The sequence below is a fragment of the Calypte anna genome, chromosome 3 (genome assembly GCF_003957555.1).
Source record: "Calypte anna isolate BGI_N300 chromosome 3, bCalAnn1_v1.p, whole genome shotgun sequence".
Classification (NCBI taxonomy): Eukaryota; Metazoa; Chordata; class Aves; order Apodiformes; family Trochilidae; genus Calypte; species Calypte anna.
The window spans coordinates 37,965,239-37,990,852 of NC_044246.1; the positions used below are offsets into that span (position 1 = coordinate 37,965,239).

At 39.6% G+C, this 25,614-nt stretch overlaps 1 protein-coding gene across 2 annotated transcripts in view; it reads left to right on the top strand.

Annotated features, from left to right (window-relative positions):
• The window catches only part of MAP4K3 (mitogen-activated protein kinase kinase kinase kinase 3), an 83,637-nt gene extending 59,683 nt beyond the window's left edge, over window positions 1-23,954 (top strand). For both annotated transcript variants that reach the window (XM_030447153.1, XM_030447152.1), the window contains 12 exons: window positions 1,470-1,554; window positions 2,510-2,589; window positions 5,083-5,143; window positions 5,230-5,347; window positions 7,774-7,832; window positions 11,195-11,298; window positions 12,057-12,228; window positions 14,826-14,894; window positions 15,007-15,099; window positions 17,359-17,429; window positions 19,986-20,041; window positions 22,570-23,954. In XM_030447153.1, coding sequence (XP_030303013.1) covers window positions 1,470-1,554; window positions 2,510-2,589; window positions 5,083-5,143; window positions 5,230-5,347; window positions 7,774-7,832; window positions 11,195-11,298; window positions 12,057-12,228; window positions 14,826-14,894; window positions 15,007-15,099; window positions 17,359-17,429; window positions 19,986-20,041; window positions 22,570-22,657 — 1,056 coding nt within the window. In that variant the 3' untranslated portion in view covers window positions 22,658-23,954. The remainder of the gene's footprint in view (window positions 1-1,469; window positions 1,555-2,509; window positions 2,590-5,082; window positions 5,144-5,229; window positions 5,348-7,773; window positions 7,833-11,194; window positions 11,299-12,056; window positions 12,229-14,825; window positions 14,895-15,006; window positions 15,100-17,358; window positions 17,430-19,985; window positions 20,042-22,569) is intronic.
• Window positions 23,955-25,614: the final 1,660 nt, after the last annotated feature.

The window sequence follows — 25,614 nt, forward strand, 5'->3', positions numbered from 1 at the left end:
CCTCTGTCTGCCAAGGAATTAGACAACAATGACACTGTCAGTATGCTGAGGTCACTTTGTGTCAATATGTTCTTATATTCCTACCTCATGCATATTCTTCTCTTACTTCTGTGCTTATGACTGCAGAAGGACCATCTCATTATCTGTCAAGAAGCCAGCTCTCTGCCTGAGTGCTCAGACTGCTGCAGTGGTGCCAACAGTACTAAAGTCTTTCCCCCTGTCTTAGTGCAATGGGATCCTTCATGGTTTGCTGATTACCTTAATGAATTTGATTCATCCCTCACATGAGTATATATGGACAAACTCGTGGACTTCAGTATCATGAGACATGTCCAAAGCACAAAAAAAAAGTCTAATTTCTGCTGCTTTTCATTTTAAAGGGGTAATTATGGAGTTGTTCTTTTCTTATAAAACTATCTTCAGAAGTGAATGATTTGTATGCGGGCTTTCTTATTATGCAGCATGTTAGCAACCAAAAAAAAAGTCCAAACTTTAACCTGAGAACTGTCTTGTTAATTCAGTTTGGATGTCAACAGTAATTCAGAAATAATTAATAAAAGTGAAAATATTGACATTCTGTAGCTGAATTAGAGACTGTACTTTGTGTACAGGTGGTACCTGCTTATATTCAGGATGGCAACCCTTACCTATGACTGGTTCCTATGTTTGACCATCATTTGATAAATAATATTTCACTTTACTAATAGTTTTTTACTACTCCATTATTCCTTTTAACCTGTGGTACTGTTGGTAAGCTCTGTGTCTTCAATATAACAACTACCCATCCTATTTTAAGTTTGAGGGGAAAAGAAGCAGCACTGCCTGACTTCTGCTTTTCTTGTCATGTTGAAACAGATTTTTAAAAAGCCTACAAATACTTGCACCTGACTAGGGAGAAGATGGAGAGATTTATTATATTATACTATGCAAGGCACTTATTTAATTGGCAAAGCAAGTTGATTAGGGTTATGCTGAACAAGGAGTGGGATCTCTCCCAAAGGCGTCCCTTTAGGAAGCAATCAATATTGAACAAAAGTTAATTCAAAACAAATAGTAAGAATATGAGACTGAGATTTTGATTATTGCATGACCTGGAGTTTTATTTTAAATGTGTGAAATACGAAAAGAATAAAGTTTCTCTGTAGAGACTTTGTGAAGTCACAAGATTCGGGAACCTTTTTCAGGCTTGTTGCCTTTGTAGTAAGTGTGCGCTTAGATTATTGATTTAAGAGCCAATTCCAAAGTGCTAATTCTGGTATCTTTGTTCAGAGAGAAAAATGAACAAAGAGAAAAACACTTGAAAAAATATATCGCATCTATTAAGTTGTCATCTGGGTGAGGATATTTTCCACATGGCAAATAAAACTACTCTTAACATTTTGTTTCTACTTTAAGTTAAAATAATCCTATTGGAAATGTCATGTTTTAAATTTTCATATGTGTATTTTAAATTATTTTTACTTCTACAGATGGGTGCTTGCTTTTCAAAAGTTTTCAATGGCTGTCCTTTAAAAATCCATTGTGCAACATCATGGATAAATCCAGATACAAGAGGTACTATCTTACATCTAATTTACCCATATTATCCTTTCCTATTGTTTCCAGAGTACTTAGATGAGCAAGACTACTCCTTTTAACATAGATGTATTGTAAAATATGTCCTTGTAGTGAGTGGCCTTCCAGTACCCTGAAGGGGACCTCCAAGAAAGATGGAGAGGGACTTTTTACAAGTGAGAGGACAAGAGGCAATGGCTTTAAGCTATAAGAAGATAGATTTTAGTTAGACATTAGGAAGAAATTCTTTTGTGTGAGGGTGGTGGGACACTGTCACAGGTTGCCCAGGAATGTTGTGAATATCTCATGCTTGGAAGTGTTCAAGGCCAGGTTGGATGGGGTGGTGAGCAACCTGGTCTAGTGGGAGGTGACCCTGCCCATGGCAGGGGGCTTGGAACTTGATGGTCCTTAAGGTCCCTTCCAACTGAAACCGTTCTGTGATTCTCAGTTCTGAGAATCTGTCTTGCTTGCATGCCTAAATATAATCTAGGGTATTAATCATGTTCAAGAAGTGAAACACCTCTAGAGTAGTACAGAGAAAATGTTCCAGTCAATACTGCTTTTAAAGTACTCCAAAAGAAGGCTATGAATATGTCACAAACTGCCTGGAAACGTCCAAGTAGAATAATCTGCATACAAGGAAATTATTCACATGAATTCTTACTTATGGCTGTATCACTGCTGGGTTTTATTCCAATAGTCACAAAAAAATGCCAAAACTTGATCTTTCCTAATGTCTTGTAATAACCCCATTGACAAATTTAAGCTTCCTTAGCAAGATAAATTTTCCATGCCTTCAAATATCATCCTTATTATAGGTTGGTTTCTTTGGATGTGTGTAGGGTTTTGGGTTTTTTTCTGGGTTGTTTTTTGTTTGGTTGGTTTTATTGGTATAAAGCTGCATACTCTTATAAAACACACCTTCCTTAAACCAGCATTTCTTTTGTGTTCACAGATCAATACTTGATATTTGGTGCAGAAGAAGGTATTTACACACTGAACCTCAATGAACTTCATGAAACATCAATGGAACAGGTATAGTTCTGTTTTGATAAAAGGGAAAAAAAAATCATCCATCTTTGTCACTTCTTCTAGCCACTCAGATTAGTGTTCTGTAATCCTTGTAAAAATGGTCTTTACTACAGTTACACAGGCACTAACATTCTGAAAATTACCAGAAAAATTTGCTACTGAGGACAGCTTTCGTTTGTGTTTAAGTTTTTTGTAGGCTGAACCATGTTTTAAGTAGGAGATCTGTGCATGTCAATATATCATAGTGCATTGTTCTGCAGTTATATGATTTGTAAAATAGTATGGAATTTTCCTGATGGAAAGTTTTTATTTTCTTTTAAGCTTTATTATAAAATAGAATGTTTCCAGCAAACATTGTTTTAGATACAGGGAAGCAAGGAGATCCTTTATACACCAGTTTCCATTTTTTTTGGTCATAAAAGCAGCTTTGCTGAGACTCAGCGTAGTGAATCCCAGTTAAAACTGTCTTTGCAGAATCTTATAAATAGTAATTTTTTGAGGGGATAGTGGGAAGGGGGAAAATGCCTATTGCAGGCTTTTCTGTATGGTGTCTTCTCCAGCTCTTCTGTTAATCACTAAGAGATTTGTTTTCTTTCCTGCCTTCTCCCTAACTTAGGGAGCTCTGCATCAAGATGGAGGAATTTGCAAGGACAGCCTTCACATTGTAAGCTGAAGGCACTGGTGTCTGTTCATCTTCCAGGGTCCAGATGTTGTAGATATGTCTGTGTTGAGAAGGCTGAGCCAGCTTGCACTGAACTCCATGTAACCCATGATTGTGCTGGTGCTTGAGTTAGCGAGTTTATATGTAGCTCAGGTAACTCTGTGCTGCTACACTGCAGCTGTGTCCTGAGAAATATCACTACTACTGTAATTCCTGTAGACCAGATAGGCCAAGAAAAGTTTTGGGGTTTTTTTCTTTCTTTTGTTTTGTTACTGGCTTTGTTGGACTTTTTTTAAATTGTCAAGGAGAATAGGTGTAATGAAACTCATGCTCTCATATCCATCCTTGTTTGCTTGATTGCACTGCGATCTGTAGTCCATTGCCTAGTGAACTTCTACAGAAATTTTTTAATAAGCACCTACAGATGAGAAGAGATGCTTCTAGAAAACAGCCAGTCATGTGTGGAACAGAAGGAATGAGTGACAGGTCCATCAACCTGCAAATCTGAAGTACTGCTTTCCTTCTCTGATCCTTGGGTCCAAACCTACTAAGTCTCAATATGATTATGCAGAATCAGAAGAGCAGTCACACTGCACATTAAATTTGGATATAGACAGGCTGGTACATGATTACCATAGGCTTTTCTTACACTGTGCTTAGGTTATGAGATTTCAGGAATAAAAGTGCACTGTCTTTGCTAACCATTTATTACATAAATTACTTATCACAACAGGCAATAGGGCTTTAACAGCATTTTGGGTTCTGTGTTTCACCTCACTTATTGTGCTCTAGGTCTGATGGAATTCAGTGTAAAAGCAAAAGTAGTATTCTTGGTTATTTTTCACTGCACTCCACAAACAGAGAAAACAGAAATAACAAATTTTTCAGGAGTTAGCACAGCTTCAAGATGAATCTCTTGCTCTTCAGGAGAAAAATCTTTCCATTAATTTACACATCTCTTAAAATCTTCCTAATAAACAAACTGTGAGTGGTGTGTTTTTCAGTGTTTGGTGGTTGTTTTACTTCGGGAGGTTAAGGGCTTTTTTTTTTAAAGATCAGAAGAAATGTTCTCCTGAGTGATATTTCTAGTCCCTAATACTCTATTTCCTAAAGTGGCTGTAGGAAATGCCCAGGAACTTGGCCACTCTCTGTTCATTCTTCTTAGACTCCACTACAGTTATTGAATTGAGGATGTTGGAGGATCCGTACCTATTTGGTTTTTGTATCAATTTATGGACCTTCTGTTCATTATTATATCTAATTCCTCATTTACTATGTTGATGCGTTCCACCTCCATAACATCTTGTGGCAACAAACTCCAGAAGTTACACGAGAAGGAAAGAAAGTACCATTTTAATGTTACTCCTTTCAAGTGCCAGTGTTAATAGTTTCAAGAGATTTTGACTGTCACAGGCTTTAGAATAGCTATGTTTGTTGGCCATATTTGGTTTACTAAAATTTATGTTGTTAAGCTTTTCTCCTTTGAAGGAGAAAGGTTGGCGGTTTTCACAATTTTTGGAAAAGGAGGGATTGATCTCTACAGTGATGTCTAGTGGGCTAATTATAGTATGCTTGAAGACATGAATATAAAATGTGCTAATTGTCTAAATGTTAATGTGTAAAGTATGGTGTCTGTGCCTAAGTTTTCACTGATTTAACTCTGAATCCAGGTGACTATAACTTGGCTTAAGCTAATTTCTGCTATAAAAAGCAAGTCAATAATTATTTTTGTCCTGTCATCTACACAGATATTAATTGATAAACTTAATGTGCTCACATTTTGCATATATCAATGTGAATGCTTTTCTTTCTTTATTTTTCCTTCCCTTTATCAGCTGTTTCCTCGAAGGTGTACGTGGCTATATGTCATGAACAATTGCTTGTTATCAATATCTGGTAAGTTACTGTGCTGTCTTTGAGTGGTAGTGCTGGTAAACATTTGGTTTTGTGTTTGAAGTGTGGTTTTGTTTTCTAATTTCCAGGTAAAGCTTCTCAGCTTTATTCTCATAACCTACCAGGACTCTTTGATTATGCAAGGCAAATGCAAAAGTTACCAGTTGCCATTCCAGCACATAAACTTCCTGACCGAATACTTCCCAGGTAAATAAACATCTTGGGATATATCAGAATATCTTCATCCTGGGAGTGGAGGATGTGTTCATGAAACCTCAGGAATACCACATAATATGGAGCTCTGTTTGCAGACCCTTAAATTTACACAAGTGAGCTTTTAGAAAAATGGGGTTTGGTACATCTTTGTGTCATGAAGCCTCTTGTTTCTGGGCATAGCTCCTTTTGGGTATGGTAGAGTCTAGTCTAGTAAATCCTGGTTGTATTTGGTTCTAAAGAAAATCTGGAGTCAGTATTGTATCTGTGATATTTCAGACAAGTAGAAATTATGATCATGCATTAGGGAGCTATCTTTCCAAAGCATGGAAGAAAAAAAAAAAAGGGAGGATGTGTAAGTAAAGTCTTACTGCAGAAGGAATGGGCTCATGGGTTGTTTTGAAAGCTGGAAAGAGTAGAAACAGAGTACAGGTTGGCTGTCATTTTCTCACAGACCAATAGAGAAAGTACTTTTTTCCTCAGATACTGACAGCACATTGTGCATTCAGTTCCTCCAACTTTATTTAGTAATAAACATACAAAATCAGAGAGACTGGGTATGGTGCTGGCTGCCAAACCTTAGGATCCCGTAAAAATCCAAGAGGAGGAGGCAATAATGCTTTATGAAACCTTTGATTCATAAAGTGCTTAGTGCATCACTGGTTCTTCTCCTATAATAAGCTTTCTGTTAGGAAATTGTGTTATAGGAGACCTGATTCTCTACTACCTTTGGTTCTATTAACAGCTTATTAACATTTAATTCTTGGATTTGGCTTCTTGTTCAGTCATCTGCAAACACTTGTCTAAAGTGTTCCTAAAGGCTAAATTCTGATTACCTAAGTAGTAATTTCTGCTTTGAATTGTTGTCTTCTGAGTTCCTGCAACACTATTCTGCCTGTCTCTCTTCCAAACTAACTTTGGCTAGGTGACTCTGGCTTGAGAACTGCATCAGCAGTGGACTAATAGCTGTAATTATCGTAAGAGTCATGTGAGGAAAGTCTTCAGAGTACATTGTGTGGTATCACACCTCGCCCAAGTTGCAGAGGATTCAGAAAATTTCTTGTCCAGTCATGTCACTTCCCAAGAAAAATGCAGCACAGCCTGAATGTGCAAGTGTCAAGCCAGTCATTCAAGGCCAACAGAGGTTCACCTAGATAATCCATTTTGTTGTTTTTTCCTTGCTGTGAGGCATCAGGGTAGTAATACTGAGCCAAGCAGAAGTACATTTGAAGTATGTAGAAGAGCATTAATTTTTTTCCTTTTATACCACAAAGTGTGTTCTTCAGCAAGTTACTGGATACTATGAAGATGAATGCTATGTGAAAAATGTTATGTCGAAACCTAAGGTTTTGGTAGACAAAGTGCAAAGCCAAATAGAATTGAAAGTTATTTGTGAGGTTCAAATATTCATCTGAAGAATGGTCTATGCTCCATTTGTGATACTTGGCAAACATTCAGTGGCAGTAAATATATCCTTTCCAGCTTCTTTACTTCGAGTGACTTTGAGCAGTTCCTTTCAAACCTTCCATGACTTCTTTCAACCAAACTTTGGCCAGTAGTCTTCATACTTTTCAGTCCTGGTATGTTATCAGTCACTTCTGAGTGTCTTCATTTGAAATGCTACGCAAGTATCTTCCCAGTTCACAGCTTATACTGCATTCAGTTATTCCCATCTTTTCTACAGCATGAATTTAATAGAACTTTTACTGTCAAGGCTACTGTGGCCAGTCTCTGTAGTGGTTGTCACCTTCTATTCTGTGTAGAAACAACATCTTCCTTGGCTTTTTGTGATTTTTTGGGAGGACTGTCCACTGCACATGAGAAGATCTTGCAAAGCTGCCTTCCAGTCCTCCTTCAGACCTCCTAGGGAAATGCATGCTGTGCTGTCTATGAAAAGTTTTTTTTAAATTACAGTTGTTAGTTTGCTAGGACTGTAGCCTAGCAAGCTATCCAGTGTGGCATCATTTCCCACACCTCTGGGGTCCACATGTCTTGTCTTCAAAGTATAGTGTGCTTGGGACAAGAGTGGACTTCATGTTGTCTGTGTAGTGTCCAGCACAAGATTCAGTAAGTCACAGCATTACAAAGAATCGTCATGGGAGCACCAATAGACCATCCAGGCATGTGTATAAATACACAGTTAAATAGAAAGAGATGGTGGTAAATGATGTTTGAAGGTACTGAGACACCTATTTCTCTCTATTACTGATTTCTAACTGCATTCATAATGCTGCATAACTGAGTGCTAACAGAGGGATGGCCATGTATGTTCTAGGAATATAATTTTGAGAAGAAATATACAGATAAGTGTATTTTTAGTTTTTCTGGGGGGTAAATATGATTTTCCCACCAACAAGTCTCTAAAAAGCAAATTCATTGAATTGTTTTACTTTATCAGTAACTGTATTTATATCTTGCAGGAAGTTTGCGGTGTCTACAAAAATTCCTGACACTAAATGGTGTCAGAAGTGTTGTGTTGGTAAGTGAAGATCTGCAGTATAAATCCAAGCATCAGTTACAAATGGTGGCAGTATTAAGATTACTGAGTCATGTTTATGAGGCAAAGGGAGGAGAGATTTTGCCATTGTTATGAAACTATGCATTTACAGACAGTGGGCTTTTTTAGGTTAGTCCTTGCCTTTGAGCAGCGAAAACTCTCCCACATTGCTTTTTATATTTAAAGGCAATTTTCAGAAAATGCAGAGAAGCAGAATGTGTATCAAATTTAAATCAACCCTCAGGAAGGACCTGATCTCTGTGGGTGAAGTGACTTAAAGAAGTTACGAACAGGCTGAAGTACCCTGACTTGCTAGCACAAGTTCCAGATACCAATATTGGATGATAAAAAGCAAGGAATATTTTCAGTGCTTTGAGGACAGTGTTGTCTCTGAAGCCTTTGTGGTGTATTCAAAATGCCAGCTACTGAAATGTCAGAGCTGCACTGTGTAAGATGTTTTAAAATGGGGAATGTAACTAGGGGTTATCTCTTGGGGTCGAACTCTTTCTGTTTAATATCTTTATTGATGATTTAAATTAGGGGATTGAGTCCATCATCAGCAAGTTTGCAGATGACACTAAGCTGGGGGGGAGTGTGGATCAGCTGGAAGGCAGGAGGGCTCTACAGAGGGACCTGGACAGACTGGAGAGTTGGGCTGATTCCAATGGGATGAGGTTTAACACGGCCAAGTGCCGGGTCCTGCACTTTGGCCACAACAACCCCATGCAGCGCTACAGGCTGGGGACAGAGTGGCTGAGAGCAGCCAGAGAGGGACCTGGCAGTATGGATTGACAGGAAGCTGAACACGAGCCAGCAGTGTGTCCAGGTAGCCAGGAAGGCCAATGGCACCCTGGCCTTTATCAGGAACAGTGTGGCCGCAGGTCCAAGGAGGTGATTCTGCCCCTGTACTCAGCGCTGGTGAGGCCACACGTTGAGTACTGTGTCCAGTTCTGGGCCCCTCAGTTTAGGAAGGATATCGAGGTCCTGGAGCAGGTCCAAAGGAGGGCAACTAGGCTGGTGAAGGGACTTAAGCAAATATCCTATGAAGAGCGGCTGAGGGAGCTGGGGCTGTTCAGCCTGCAGAAGAGGAGGCTCAGAGGAGACCTCATCACTCTCTACAACTCCCTGAAAGGAGGGTGTAGCCAGGTGGGAGTTGGTCTCTTTTCCCAGGCAACTCTCAGCAAGACAAGAGGACACGGTCTTAAGTTGTGCTGGGGGAGGTTTAGGTTGGATATTAGAAAGAATTTCTTTACGGAGAGGGTGATCAGGCATTGGAATGGGCTGCCCAGGGAAGTAGTGGATTCTCCGTCCCTGGAGATATTTAAAAAGAGACTGGATGTGGCACTCAGTGCCATGGTCTGGTAACTGCAACAGTGGTGGTTCAAGGGTTGGACTTGATGATCTCTGAGGTCCCTTCCAACCCAGTTGATTCTATGATTCTTGTCCCTGGAAATGTTTCACCTGGTATTCTATAATATTGTTTGGTGTGAGTTGTATTACACAGGAGATTTTCAGAGACTTAGTGAGTGAGCATTTGTCATTTATCCTCACGAAAATCTCTCTGTTATAAAACATCTGATGATTGCTCTCACTTCTTTGTCCAGCTCACCTCTTAAAACTTACTTTTTCTGGGTTACAAATCCTCTAGGGTGTGGTAGGGTGTTAACTATATGTACTGTGTACATTCAGGCCTTTCCCTAGTTGGCACATCTAGTCAAGCTGTGAATGTTAATGGCTGCTGAAAGGAACACCTGGAGGGGTGGAGTGACAGGGATCAGAATAGTGCTAGCTTTTTGACATGAAAAGTAATCTGAAGTCCGTATGTTTTCAGGTCTCCGTTTATGAAATGAGAAACCTGGTGTTTTGCCCCTCTGTAATGTTACGGTTTCCATACTAACAGGTGCAGAATTTAACAAGAGTGCCATGGAGCTTAGCATAATGAGGGGGAGTCTGCTTTCCTGGCATTCAGAGGCAGCTTAACTTAATAAGCCTGGCGTCTTTCTTGCACGATAGGTGTAACTGGTAAATTGTGATGGCAGCAAAGGCAGGTCCAAGGGGAGAATTTATGGATTCCCCTCTCTTTCCCTACTTCCTGTGTGCATTCTGAGCCAGGATTCCTGCTGGCAGTGTAATTATCCCTTTGGCCTGAAGGAAGCAGCAGTGCTACAGGAGGAAGAAAAAGACAAGAACTTCTGGTCTTGTTTCTCCACCTTATAGGTGGTAATTGCAAGTTTTGCTGCTGAGTTCAGCCTTACGAAAGGTCACACCAAGCGTTATTTGCTGCAGTTTCCAGTCGGTTTGATGTTGAGTGAGAACTTGGATTAATGACATTAAGCTTTGATGTTTAAGATGCCAAGGGATTGATAGTAGATTTCCTTGGCAGAACGGTAGCATGAACATATATTTCACTTATGTGGATATTACTGGAGTGTAGAAGCTCATCATCTGAAGTGTTTTGTTAATTGCCTGATGGCCTGCAAGCACTTTACTGGACACTAAAGTCTGGTCTTTACATGTAGTTGTATGAAGTATGATGTAGCACTTATTCATCCATATAATATGGTTGCAGTGTTTAAGGAGTGAAATTTTGTCAATACTGTAGAATTAAAGTTGTGAAACTTCAGATTTCACTGGGTCAAATTTTGCAACTTTACTTTTGTCTTCCCATTTTTAATTCAGTTCTGAAAAACAATAGGAGAGCAGGAGTTGAGGCAAAATCAAAGATGTCACTTAAAAAAAATAATATTCATCTGCTGATCTAGAAGTGTTCATCAGAGATATAGAGCTCCTGGGTTTCAAACTCGCAATGACAGTGCGTGAAGACCCTTCACGCAAGTGACATTGATACTGGATAAACCTATGTCATAGAAAAAGCCACTCTTGAACCATCTTATGATGATGATTGGGAGATAGCTTAGGCAAACTAACATGGTGGAGCAAGATACTTCAAATGTGTATGCAGTCATCTATTTTATTAAGACTATCTAAAATAGTAAGCCACACCTACCAGTCAAAAAAACCCCACAAAAACCCATCAATAAATCTTATTTTGAGTTGGAGAGGTGAAACAGACCACAATGCTCTTGAGAGGATTGTGTTTATTAGGACTTTTTTGGCACCAGCTACAAGCTCCTTCGTGCCCAGTGGAAGGGCAAGCCCTGCTCCAGCATGCTTACTGTCACCATTTTCATAGTGTGGATGTTGACTTTTCAGCCATTTACTTATATAAAAGATTAGAGTGGTGGTGGGTATTTTCTTAAAGAATAGGGACTGTTACTCAGCTGGAAATTATTATTTGTATTTGCTTAGTACATTAATGTACTTTACCTCTGCTTTTTTGTCAGTGAGGAATCCCTACACCGGCCACAAGTACCTTTGTGGAGCTCTACAGTCTAGCATTGTTTTGTTAGAATGGGTTGAACCAATGCAAAAATTTATGTTAATCAAGGTAATATCATGAGAAGGTGAAATACTCTTGTGTTCAATTCTGTTTATCTTGTAGTAACTTATTAAGAATAAGTATTAGCCATTTGTTATTAGATTTTTCTCTTGCTTTCTGTTAAATTATGTTGGAAATCGCTATTTAGATGTAGCATAAGTACTAACTGGCTTAAATTATTCTTAGGAATGTTCTTGGTTTTGGAGTGCACTTCAGTTAAAGAACGATGCCCCTCTTTCCATCAACATTGCCTTCTAGTTGCACAGTAGAAAAACTCTGGCTGACAGACTGATAATGTGGGTTAGCAGCGGGCTTGCTCCCATATCAGGGAGAAGGTGATCACTGATTGTGACACTGGAGGTGCCCAGAAATGCTTATCTCTTGATCTGCCACATCTGAAGAGATGGCACCAGGGTGGACTCATGTTTGTAGTGAGACAGCTGCTATAACTTTATCAACCTGGAAAAGAAGGCTTAGAGACTCCATAGCCAGGGAGAGAAATTATTATTATGGAACTCTTGTCATCTGTGAGCAGGTGCACAGGAAATGTGCTGACAGACATAATATCTTATTTTAACTGAATTGGCATGAAAACTCTAAACTTCTTAACTCAGGCTTCTTTTATCTACCAGTTACTATTATCTGAAGAAGTAATCTTAATTCTACAAAAAGTATTGCATAAAATTTACCCTACAGTTTAAATAGCTGTTAGCAACTCAGACTGAATTTGTTTCCCTTCTAATACCTATTTTTGTTTCTTAATCTAGCACATAGATTTTCCTGTACCTTGTCCACTGAGGTTGTTTGAAATGCTGGTAGTCCCTGAGCAGGAATTCCCATTGGTTTGTGTTGGTGTCAGTAGAGGAAGAGACTTCAACCAGGTGGTGAAGTTTGAGACTGTCAACCCAAATTCTACCTCATCATGGTTTACAGAAACAGGTTTGTGTGCTGTTGTAACTGCATTCAGTACTGTGTTCTTCTGTTGTATCTGTAGCACTAGCAAGATAGTTGCCTCTGAGGAAAAATCATTAAGGCTAAGTGATCATTGTAAAGTCACTGTTTAAAGGGGTCTTGGTTTGCACATGCACGTTTTTTTTGGTGTTTCTACTTGTTGAACTGATTTGATTTCTTGAGATTTTGAGTATAGTAGAGGATGGAGTTTTGGTTTTTTGCATTTCCATAATCAAGGCTCTACTTGACTATTACCCACTGTGCTGTTTTGTGCTCTACCCTGGCAGTATGACTTCTGTTTATTTGATTGTAACAGAATTGCATTCTGAGCTATTTCTTTCAGCATCACTGTAGATACGGTTTGGCTCTCCTGCAGTAAGCTACTGTGGTTAGAAATGGTGTTGTCAGCCTCCTGCTGAGAGAGAGCATATTCCTATTCTTGTGATGTTGTTGGAAAGTGAAAGGCATTAGCACCACTTTTAGCAGAAAACCAAGTGCCTGTCTGTCACTGCTCTGGTCACTATGAATGAGGAGGCCACCATCTGAGCAACAGTAGAAATTCTCTTATGAAGGAAGCATGCCAAGAATTACTTTTCTAGAGTAGTAGGGTACCCCCAAAACCTTTAACAGCAGAGAGGCAACTTTAGTCATAGCCCGCAGGTTTAGAAGCAGTAAATAGCTTTGTTACTATGAACTATAGAGCCCTTGTTCATTCACAATTAATTTATACATAGCCCTGTGCTGCCGTACAAAGATGTATGTGTCCAATTGATTATGTACCACAGAATTCATAATGGAGTTTCCACTAGGAAGAAGCCTTCTGACTTTCTTGATGCTGAAAACTGCATCAGATTTTGACACAGTTTTAAGCATAGTTACAAAATCCAGAGTGATCAGTGGATGGCCAATTAATGCACTTAACTGCTTCAGAGTTAGTGCACTTTATTTTCAGAGTTTTGTTTATGTAACTGAGTGACTTCAATAGAATCCATAAAAATAGCATGCTAAAGAGAAATTTCTTGACCCATTGTGCCCTGTTGTCATTCTTCTCTCAGTATTGTCTGCATCAGTGTGTAAATACAAGAACAGTGATCTCTTCCTGGTTCTTTTTTTTTTTTTTTTTTTTTTTAATATGGAAGATTTAACATTTAAGGCGCTGTGCCTTCCAAAAATACCTTTTTTAGCTTCCTTGAATCACTTGTATGTTCTTGTGTTGCGCATTAAGTTTTTATTCTCTATTTGTTTGATTCCTAATTTAAACCCTGGTGTTGTATTGGTTTATTCCTGTCCCCTGCTGGCCGGAGAAGGATAATGCAATGCAACAAATTTTTCAGTATTTTTTAAATGGGGTAAATGTGTACCATCTGGTCATATAAATAGCTTCTATCAAATAGTAGTTTTCATCATTTGGCTTCGTTTTGTAAATGTCTTATAAAGACGTTTAAATAAAAATTAGCTGGCAGAGACTTCCGGCTGGGAGGTTCTCCCCTTGTCATCCTTCTCCTGTTAGCTTCAGACAGTGCAGTGCATGTTTCCACTTGACATAATTTCACAGATATTTGTCCTCCAGACCTTCTGTTGCATGCTTTCACTATGGCTATATTCTCCTATGATAAAGATCATGCACTAAAAATTGATTCAGATAATAAATGTATTCCTTCCAAGACAGACAGCAAAAAAGAGATGGAGGGATTGTATCAGGGAGCACCTTTCTACCATCATTCTTGAGGAGTTTCTTGCTTCTCAAGAGGATCATAGATTTCCTTTGTTGTACTTTTGTATTTTAGCTAACATGCTCTGATTTCTCATCTCTAACAGATTTTGTGAGTTTCTTTTTTCTGTATGAAAGAATTCTTTCTGCATGAAAGAATACAGCCAGAGTTTCTGGCAGTACTGCTGAATTAGTAAGAAAGAGCTGCTTTTTGTGTTATTTTAATGTTAACAAACAAATAGACCAAAACTACACTTCTCTTTTGAGCTGACGTGTCCACTAATCACTTGTGGGTTATATCCTCCTGTTTGCTGTGATGGAGACTGCTGCAGTTGTAACATGGAAGAGAGGAAAGTAATCCCTCTTAAAAGAGTTTAGAGAAGGAAATAATTCCCTATTCTTTGAATATTTGGGGATGGAAAGCCTGAAAATAGCAGCAAGCATTAATTACTAATTAAAGTACCTACCAAGATTTAGAAATAAAGGCAGAATAAAAATGGAATGAAACAGCATTCAGATTTAGTGTGGACAATCTCATATATCTGCCTTTTTTTGCAACAGCAATATTAAATGACACCAACAGAGAATAAAGGGAGAACAATGGACACGTTAGTTTGCTTTTGTGACATGGCTCAGAAAAGGCTGGATTAAATCCATACTTTAATACTAAAGCTTCAGTTTTCCTGTCACAGTCAACATGTTGGATAGGTTGGATGCCTCTCTAAGAGAAGAGAAATGTCACTGGTAAAACGATTATTTTAAGTAGATAAAAGCACACCTAACCCATTAAATTGTCTTAATCTCTAGAACTGCCATTTCAAATATCATGGTAATTTGTTATGAACTAACACTGTCATTTGTTTTTTTTATATAGACACTACAGAGACAAGTGTTGTACATGTAACACAGCTGGAGAGAGATACCATTTTGGTGTGTTTGGACTGTAAGTTTTAGTATCAACTAAATAAATATGTATGCATATACATGCATACTGTCTGCAAATTAGGTCATATGGAAGTTTAATTCTTAGTTGACATATCCTATTTCTTGTCTAGGTTGCATAAAAATAGTGAATCTGCAAGGCAGGTTAAAATCCAGCCGCAAATTGTCATCAGAGCTCACGTTTGACTTTCAGATTGAGTCAATAGGTAAGTTTGGTTTCACTACTGATATTAATATCTAGATAGACTAGAAAGCCAACCATATGAAGATGAAAAAGTGACAGGTTTTGTGTTGGGGATGAGGTAGTCCTGATTATACATATGAACTAGGGGATGAGAGGCTGTCCAGTCCCATGGAAAGAGAACCAGAGGGTTGGGTTGATGGAAAGCTGAATATAAGCCAACAGTGTGCCCTGGTAGCCAAAAAGGCCAGCCATGTCCTGGGGTGTATGAAGCACAGCTTAGCTAGGTGGCTGGGGGAGGTGAGTGTCCCACTCTACACTGCACTACAGCCTCACCTTGAATAGTGTGTACAGTTTTGGGCACCTCAGTGTAAGAAGGACGTCAAATTATTGGAGTGTGTCCAGAGGAGGGCAACCACAATGGTGAAAGGTCTTGAGGACAAGACTTATGAGGAGCAGCTGAGGGCACTTGAGGTTAGTTTGTTCACCTGTGAGAAGGCTGAGCAGTGACCTCATCATAGCCTAAGAGTTCCTCAAGGAGGACAGGCAAGTGGGAAGTGCTCATCTTTCTCTGGTGAACAATGTGATAGGACATGTGGAAATGGCATGAAGCGACATCAAGGGAAGCTCAGATTGGGCATCAGAAAAATATTCTTTATTCGTAGAGCTGAAGAAGAGCTCAGTTACTAGAACAGGCATCCCACAAAAGTGATCACAGCACCAAACCTGTCTGAGTTCAAGGAGCCGTCTGGACAACATGCTTAGTCATATTATTTGGTTTTAGATGGTCTAGTGAGGAGCAGGGAGTTGGACACAGTGATCTTTATGAGTCCTTTCCAACTCAAGTTATGCTATGATTAACTTGTTTACTGTTACAGTACAGAATTAGAGATGTTAACTGTCAAGTCTTTGGCATTCGAAATGCAGTCTCAGGCATTTCACTTTGTGTGAGAAGGCTCAGTGAGAGACTCAGCACACTATATAACCTGCTTCCTTACTAGCAGTTGGAATGGAGTAATAACCCTGGAGTCTTTCCTGATGAGGCTAAATGTCTTGAGAATATGGTGGAGGCCTTCAGCTGCTAAAGGAATAATTAACACAACCTACATAAACTGTGAATCATCCACACATTCTGCATGTGTGTTCCCAAAGTCCATTTTTATAAAGCAGCTAAAACATTAAGTTATATATGTCACACTACATAAATTTTGTTTTCTTCTGAAGAATCCGAACACATTAGATTTCTGAAACAGAAGGACAGAATATATTTATTTAGACAGTTCCTGAGTGGTTACATACTGGGATTGCATCACATGCTTTTTAAAGAAGGAGGAAGGATTTGTGCACTGATGGGGGGTAGCACCAGAAGAGAAGGAGCAGTGAGAAAAAAAATAATGAGTTGGAAGGGATTTACTTCTGAGGATAAGTTTTAAAGTTTCAGGTGCTTCAAACATACTGTCCCATGGAGAAGAGGAAAAAAAAAATTGTCATGGAAAATGTTACTTTTACAGCTTCTGTTGGTTAGGAATGGAGAGAAGGAAGGAGTACATGTACTTGAAGCTGCTTACTGTGGGACCTCTTGCTGCTTGCCACAAATGAGTTACTAGTCTCCTGTTTTGGCCTGGTAGTGTCTCCAAAGAGCTCAGCTCTCTTTTCCTGCATTCCTGACCAGAGGCAGGATGCTTGGTGCAGCCAGGACAGATTATTCCTGGGAACCTGCAAACTTGCTGTCTCTTTGCCCTAAGCCCCTTTGCTTTTACGGGGTTGAAACGTAGGTGTCTGTCACCACATTTGAGACAAGGGGAAGAGCTGGGAACTGCAGGGCTCTGTAAAGCTATGCACTGCTATTGCAGAAGGACCATATTAGCCAGTAGTTTCTGGGAAAGTGAAAACTGACACTACAGTATTCCTGTACCTATTCCTGTACCTCTTCTGCTAAAATTCAATATATATATTTCTGCAAGTATTAGAAGGGGAGGTGTCATTCCATTCAGAGGAAAGGATGTGTTAGGAATAGACAAGTAGAGTTTTAGAACTTTCCCTGGTTGAGTGGGAATAATTTTAAATCCCACTCATTAAACAGAAAAAAAAACAAAAACAAACAAAAAATAATATGAAAATAATCTATAAATGCAGCTGCTTCTTTTGAGGCAGGTTCAGCAGTTTCTGCAATTTTAAAATTGCAGTTATATACTTTTGGCCTTCACAGCGTAAGTTGATGTTATGCTTCATTATATGTATGATGTTATGCTTCAAAACTGATTTCAATGTTCTTTGTTACCAGTCTGTCTACAAGACAGTGTGTTAGCATTCTGGAAACATGGCATGCAAGGAAGGAGTTTTCGATCAAATGAGGTGAGTAATGCATTTTGCTTTAAATTCTAGCTTCTGATACAAGCCAAGCAAAGGATAAATATGTTGTGGTCTGAAAAAAACCATTTCAGTAACTTCCTAAGTTAAACCTGGAAGCTGGAGTCTCATTCTAAATGTGTTTCATAAGCTGCAAACTAATTAGTGAAGCTATATAAGAGCCCCTGTCAAGTCTAACATACAAAGCAGAGAGAAACGAGACCACGCCATTATGCCATAAAAAATATCCAAGCCTAATTCTTGGGAACATTTGTCTTCTTCACCTTAAATTGCTTTGATGACAAGTGTCAGTCCCTCATCCCGTCACACCCGAATACCAAAATTTGAGCTTTGCCAGTAGTGGCACACACCAATCCTGGGCTTTAGATTTTTATCACTGTCAAATGAGTTGCCTGCTGGTTTTTAGTCTCTTCCATGTTCCCTTGGCTCACAAGTACTTTGAAGATTTTAGGATTCAGCTTTCATAAGAAGTATTTTCCACTCTTGTAAGAAAAATGTCATGTTCACCTATATACTTTTTTCTAAAATTTCTCTCTAGTCCCTTTTTTCAGCCAGTGTAATGTGATTTTTAGACATTGTTAAACCATGATAGGTACCTTCCCTACAAACTTTGTGCCTCTATTTGTTACTAGAAATGCTTTGCTTTGTAGGATTTTAATGTGTCTTTTAATTTGGTTATTAAAGAATGTTTACAAACTTCACCAGTTGTTTTGTCAGTGCTGCACTGGCTAAGAAATTGAGCTCATTATGACTAATTGTATTTTAAGGTACACATACAGTCACACCATGCCAAGCTTAGATATTCCACATTGTTATACAACTGCATTTATTTGTACAAAGCCACAGCTGACCTACTCTGTGCTGTCAGTAAGCTGGCTCTTTGTGGGCAGTTGGACCAGAAGTTAGACTACTTATTTCTAAGTCTGCAAATGCTTCTTATGGCATTTGTGCATGTTTGATCCCCAGGCATAATTGCCCTTCTCCCAAGAACTCATAATGGTGAAGTGCAGCACCCTGCTGTTAGCACAGTCCCTGAGGAGAAGATGGCACCACTAGGCACCTCTCCAATTCCAGACTCTTGCTAGAAGCATTCGGCAAGGCTCAGTGAATTACTCAGCAGCTTTGATACACTTGCTGGAAGACATGCCCCAGAGTACTGCAGTACAAGGGAATGTCTTATATTCTTTGTGTAAAGCAGAAGGAACAGTCATCTTGGTTTGTTATTATCAAGCTAAAGCCAGCACCTAAATGAAGAACAGGAAGCAGGCCTGAGCTCTTGTCATAAAGAGAGCCACACAACTTTTTCTCTGTAGAACACATGTAGGGGTAAGCTCTGAGGTCTTTTTAAATTCTGTGTGTCTCCTGGCTGGTCCTTCTCGTCAAAACTGTTAAGGAAAAGCACTAATTTTCATCTGTGAAAAATGAAAAGCCTGCATCTGCATCTGCAGGCTTAGAACTTGACTGTATCTGTTACTTTTGGGGAACTTAATAGTATGTAGTATGTAGAAGCGGTTACGCAAGGCAAAAACCTGACCAACCTAACTTTGCAACATGTTTGTGTTTGAAAACATTATTAGTTCTTACTCCCTAATCAGTTGGTCTAATTAGGGATGATTTGAGCCACTTGCAGAGATACTTCCTTCCGCAACTGTGACCTTCTGCAGTGGTTTGATTGAGAGGGAAGAATGAAACAGTGAACTATGATTCCTGAGACAAGATGCTCAAAATGGGAGCCGAGATTGTGCAGCCTCAGCCTCACAACAAGCAGTTGTCTTGCAGGTTCTCTTTGTCAGCAGTGAATTTGCTAAATCAGATAATCCTCCTGGGATCTTGGAAGAAGAGAAGAATTTCTTTACTCAAGAATGTGTAATGGGGCAGTGTAGAACAGAGCTTTGTAAACGGTGCTGCCTGTTCACATTGGGACTTGATATCCTTGGAGTTTGCAGTGGGCTTTGGTTGACTTAATTTATTAACATGATGCTTCTTTTGGTATTCATGTACTCATGAAGATGTATCACACAAGTAGAGTTCGCCTGCAGTAATCAAAGCTCTATTGCAGCAGGCTGAAATATTTGCTTTTCATAGCGGGCATAAGTGCCACAAACTAGATTATGTTTCCCTGTTAAGGTTTTCTGAATATGAACTTACTGCATAATTACGAGGATTCAGAATTCAGCAAAATGCATTTTATGTGTGATTTACCTGACCTGTTTTACTCTAAAGTGAGATGAATGGCACCCTAGAGGTGCCATTCCCATCCTGGCTATAAAGAGCTTGGATGCTGTGCAGTGCTGAGCCCTGCTGTTGTGCTTGCAGTTTCTTCCAGAGATGTTCACATAATGTGGCAGAAATCACAAAACATTTTGATCTCTTTTAAAAGTGATCATGTCATGACAGTGACATAAAATTTTCTAGCTGACTTAAATTGGCAGTAAATTGGTAATGTCGGTCAGTCAATGGTTTTCTCTAGGTTGATTTTAAAAACAGAATTAAAACACTGGTGTGCACTCAACATGTAAACACTTGTCTTTTATTGTCTAGATCACACAAGAAATTTCTGATAATACAAGAATATTCAGGCTTCTGGGATCTGACAGGTAAGAAAAATAGTGAATGTGTCATGCTCAAACAGAAGAATAATGAGTGTTGCTCCTACATGTAAAAGGTCTTTTTCTTTTTGCCTGTTTCTTGTGATTAATTTTTTTGCCCTATTACTCACTCCTTTGTGTACATGCTACCTTTCAGCCATCCAAGTTTACTTCTCTTCTTAACAAAAAAAACCCCAAAAAACCAAACCAAACCAAAAAACCAGAAAAAAGTGTTTGGGCTTCCAGAAGTACCCAGCTGTGCTAGCAAGCTCCTATTTGGCTACAGTCACCATCTCCAAGAGTGTGTTCCCGTTTCTGCTGAATTTCTTTTGTTTAACTTGATGAAATCTTTCTTTTAATTAGTCTGGTATAGGTCATCAAGAACTTCTTTTTGAGGCAAGTGCAAAAAATATTTTAAAATTTAAGTATCTCATGTCCACCCTCAGAAAGGAACTCTACCAGTTGTCCTCCCAACATGGCAGCTCAGGTCTTTTAAGAACTTATGATAATTCCCAGAATGGTTGTTCTTTGGCATCAGCTTTGCAGGACACAGACACCATGTCTGTCTGACCTGTCAGATACCAGCTTGCAAAGTTTGAACCCTTGGTATTTTAGGAGTGTCTCTGACTTCCTCAACCTCTCTGACCTCCTGTCAAACTTTGTGCTTCTGTGACAGCCACAAAAAGAGCAGCAGTTTTGTCTTCTGCAGAGTGCATGCCGATGTGGTGGCTTCACCAACAATGTATTCCAATATGTAGTGCAAAGATAAGCTTTAATTATTTTTTTTTTTGTTTGCTTGAGACTTCCCTATCTTATGCTCCTTGCATTAAGCTCACTCTTCTGGCATCTTAGAACTAGTAAAAAAGCTTCACATCGGCAAGGGCTTTCTCCATATTCTGTTTCTCCAAGCTTGATGCACAACCCTGTCATTACCCATAACATTAACAGCAGTCAAATGGTGCTGTGGCTTTATCAGCTTGCTACCAGCTATTTTTGCTGGCTGGGGGTTGAGGATTCTTCATTGTGTGCAATAATATCTGGTAGCCTTGTGGTAATGGGTAGTTGTTGGTAATACTTATCTCTGACCTGAGGGTTTTACTCTCTGTTCCAATGAAGTGTGCATATAGCTCAGTGTTATTATGCCTTTTCTCTTAGTTGTTGAGGAATAGCACAGCTCAATTTTAAAATGAGTTTGCCTTCACAATGGAGCCCCTACATTGCAAATCATTGCCTTGGAAAAGTAATAGTCTCTTCCCCAAAAGTTCCGTCTTTTTCTAGCTTGCACAAGCTGTCTCCTAAATCTGAAACAATGTTTAAAGACTTTGCACTGCAATAATATCTAATTCTAGTTTCTTCAAGTACCATTTTGCTGGCAGTTCTGTCATATTTTGTGCTTGAGCTTTGAAAGCTTTTGCCAGTAATACATGGCATTTCCTAGGCAGTTACAGCAACTGGGGCTCTGAGAATCCAAAACCTGATACACGTTTGATAAGAGCATTTGTGTTGCTTTCTGCTGGCAAGCAGAGAATGCCTCTTGGCATAAGGTGTCATTCCCTTTCTAGAGCACATGGATCAGAAGGTCAGTCTCTGAGCAATAGTTTCAAAACAAGCAACCTCTTCTGGGGGGAATGGACAATAGGTGAATTTGAATTTCCCACAATTTACCTTCACCTCAGGTTGTTTGTGGAGGAGAGTTCCATCATGAACATCCTGGTCCCTGTAGGAGTTCTAGCAACGTGAACAAAAAAACCTCAAATGGTTTGTGAAAAGTAATTGTGACTACTGATTTTTTTCCTCTGAAGAGAAAGGTCTGATCTAGGACACATCTCTCATGGTCTTTGCAGATGTAGTATGGGTCCAGCTAACCCAGTCTCCAATACTGGCCAAAAGTGGATGGCAAGAAAAGAGTAGGAGAGAAGATTCTGCACATAGCAGTCCTTTCTTTGAGGACTTTCTCTGCCTCAAGTCTTTGTCTCTGGTATTTTCAGAGCTGGAGGATTTTTTTGTGTATTTAGGTTATGTGGGCTCAGGGAAAGACTAGAAATGGCCACAGAAGAGCTTTGATCATCTGTTGCATCCAGTGCCAAAGGGAAGACTAGCAACTTCCAGAACTGGAGCTTCGTTAATGGGTTAGCTTTCCAAAGCTCTGGGGAAGCACAAGCCCTGGCAGTAGAGGAGGGACAGACCCTTTTCAGAATCCCCCACTGAAAGGATGAAAGGCAATAGGCATACATTGCAGCAAGGAAAGTTCCAGCTGGACCGAAGAAGGGAATACATAAGGTGGAGAGTGGTTGAACAATGCAGTAGGAGCTCAGAGAGGCTGTGAGGAGATCCTTGAAGACCCTGCCTGGACGAGGTCCCAAGCTAGCTTTGAGTTGGCCTTGCTTGGAGTAATCTTTTGACTAGAGGCATCCAGGGAAAGAGAAATGACCACTGGTCAGATGGATCCTAGGAAAATGTATTCACAGTTAAATCCAGGGTTGTTTTTAAATGAAGGATCGCTTGACATTGTGGCGCTTTTTTTGTTTTCATTTTAGGGTGGTGGTGCTGGAGAGCAGGCCGACGGATAACCCCACAGCCAACAGCAATTTGTATATCCTGGCAGGGCATGAGAACAGCTACTGAGAGGAGCGGGTGGCAGGCAGCTGGCGGCGACAAGAGAACACTCCTACTGCAGCAGCATCCATGAGGGGCTAGAATTGCACAAAAGCTGCAGCAACCCCACTTCAGTTACTTTATAATTTATTGTGGCATGAGAGGAAGGGGAGAATTGTTTGTGGTATGGACACGTAAGCATTATGATAGCACAGAAGTGCTTAATTTACTGTTATGTAATCTTTGTACATATGCAGTATTTTTCAGTGAAACTTCTTGCTGAAGACCTACACTGACTTTCTGTAGATAGTGGTCCTATACTGTTAAGTACAAGTGTCTTACCTGTACAGATGTAAAAGTCACTGAGGGTGAAAAATTGAAATCGGGGTACTATTTCAAGGACTTCTGTGTTTATTATAAAGTGGGATGCTAGCAACAAATATAGTACATTTAACAACACTATTGTATTTTATTATATGTAATTTACTAATACAAATAAATCTTAACTTTTAGAAATTGTAACCAAGGCTGTAATCAGATTACAATCTTGTTTTAATTTTGATGCAACACACTGGTGTTCCTGTTTGCACAATGTATTGAGATGTGATGTATTCAGTCACAAAGGTAAGCTGTGACTTTGTGGATATGACTTGGGCTTCAAAGTTCCTTATTTTAGTTTACTTGGATAGTTTTCTTTGTGAAACAAGCCAGTTAAACACCTGTATTTTTATATTTAATTAAAACTCTCCTTCTGATTACTCTCTATGTTTGAAAAAAGTACTTTCTGGACAGGTATCAGTCCCAGAATAGTGGTACTTGGCTGTAACACTGCAATAGGTGTTGTAATATTAGTATATACAATGCTAAACATTAGTATTACTGTTTGTCTTACTAAATAGTTTCACATCAAAATGAAAAGGAGCAACATTCCACATTGTGGAAATGGCTCAACGATGTTGCCATTTTGACTTTTTTTGGCCTTATAACCATTTTCACACTTTTCTTGATTTAGGATGTTAACGCATGGCCAAAATAATTTAGTTACTACCTCATTCATACAATGGTTACTACACATCACAGGAACTTAGTTTTGATCAGAAGTATTTTTGATTGCTATTTTCCAATGGAGTATGTAAATGCCAAGTTTTAGCAAACTGCACACATTTGACTCCTTTTTTTGTACATGTTCTTTATATTTTATTGTGATAATATACACTAAAACCAAACTAAATTTAAAGTGATTTATGGCCTGCATTATTGTTGTGATTGGTAATGCTTTGAAATATGTTCCCTAATGTATATAATGTAAAATAAACTTTTTTTAACATGTTGTTGTACAATTAGATTACCACCTGTACTAATTTTCCACATAAGACTAAAATGGAACATAATGAATTTTGAATTCTGCTATTAAATGTTTGTGCCAAACACAGAAGCTGGGCATTTCTCAGTGTATGAATGGTCAGACTGCTGGAGCACAACTCAATTTAGGTCACCACTTGAGACAAGGCATTATTATTCTTTTGGCCTTTAGGCGATGAATATATGTATTTAAGTGAAGTCTTTCCAAATCCCAGCTTGATTTCTTCCCTTACCACCTGCTTTTCCACCTCTTTTGAGTGCAAAACTGTTAGTTTGTTTGTTTGTTTATTTTTCATCAGGCTTTTTTTTTTCTACCTATGGGGCTCACGCTGACTGCCACTACTGGGCCTATCTCTTCTGTTCCCTTGCACTGAACCTCAAATCCTCAGATTCCTGCTTGACCAACCTGATAATCCTTATATGACCTCCCGAGTGGATGAGGGAAACACTGTGGTTGTTGTCTCCCTGGACTTTAGTAAAGCCTTTGACACTGTTCTCCTAGAGGGGCTGGCAGCTCATGGGATAGACAGGTGTACTCTTTTTTGGGTTAAAAACTGGCTGGCTGAGCCTGGAGAGCTGTGGAGAACAGAACTAAATCCAATTGGCAGCTGGTCACATGTGGTGGTCCCTAGGGCTCAGTGTTGGGGCCAATCTTGTTTAATACCTTTATCCATTATCTGAAGGAAGGGACTGAGTTACTGCTGCTCCCTCAGTAAGTTTGCAGATGCCACCAAAGTGGGTGGGAGTGTTGATCTGCCTGAGGGTAGGAAGACTACAGAGCTATCTGGACAGGCTGGATTCATTGCATGAGGTTTAACAAGGCCACCTGTCAGGTCCTGCATGCATCATGCACCTGGGTCACAACCACTCCATGAAACGCTACAGGCTTAGAGAAGAGTGGCTGGAAAGCTGCCTGGAGAAGAAGGAGCTGGTGATGCTGGTTGATACCCAGCTGAATATGAGCCAGCAGTGTGGCCAAGAAGGCCAACAGCATCCTGGCTTGTGTCAGGAATAGTGTGGCCAGCAGGAGAAGGGAAGTGGTTGTCCCCCTGTACACAGCTCTGGTGAGGCTGCACCTTGAGTACTGTGTTCAGTTCTGGGCCCCTCACTACAAGAAGGACATTGGGGTGCTGGAGTGTGTCCAGAGAAGAGCAGTGGAGTTGGTGAAGGGTTTGGAGAACAAGTCTTAAGAGGAGCAGCTAGGGAACTAGGGTTGTTTTGTCTGGAGAAAAGGAGGTTGAAGGGAGACCATACTGGTTTCTAGAACTTCCTGAAAGGAGGTCATAGGGAAATGCAGGTAGGTCTCTTCTCCCTAGTAACAAGGAATAGGGTGGGAGGGAAAGGTTTTACGTTGCACCAGGGAAGGTTTAGCTTGGATATTAAGAAAAATTTCTTCACCGAAAGAGTGGTCAAAATATTTGAACAGGTGGTGGAGTCGCAGTCCCTGGAGGTGTTCAAAAAATGTGTAGATGTGAGTCTGTGGTATGTGGCTTAGTGGGCATAATGGTTTTGGGTTGATGTTTGGACTTGGTGATCTTAAGGGTCTTTTCCACCCTTTATGATTCTATATCTCCCCTGTGGGAAAAGTGGTAACGCAAGCTCCACTGCTGAGAAATTGAACTCTC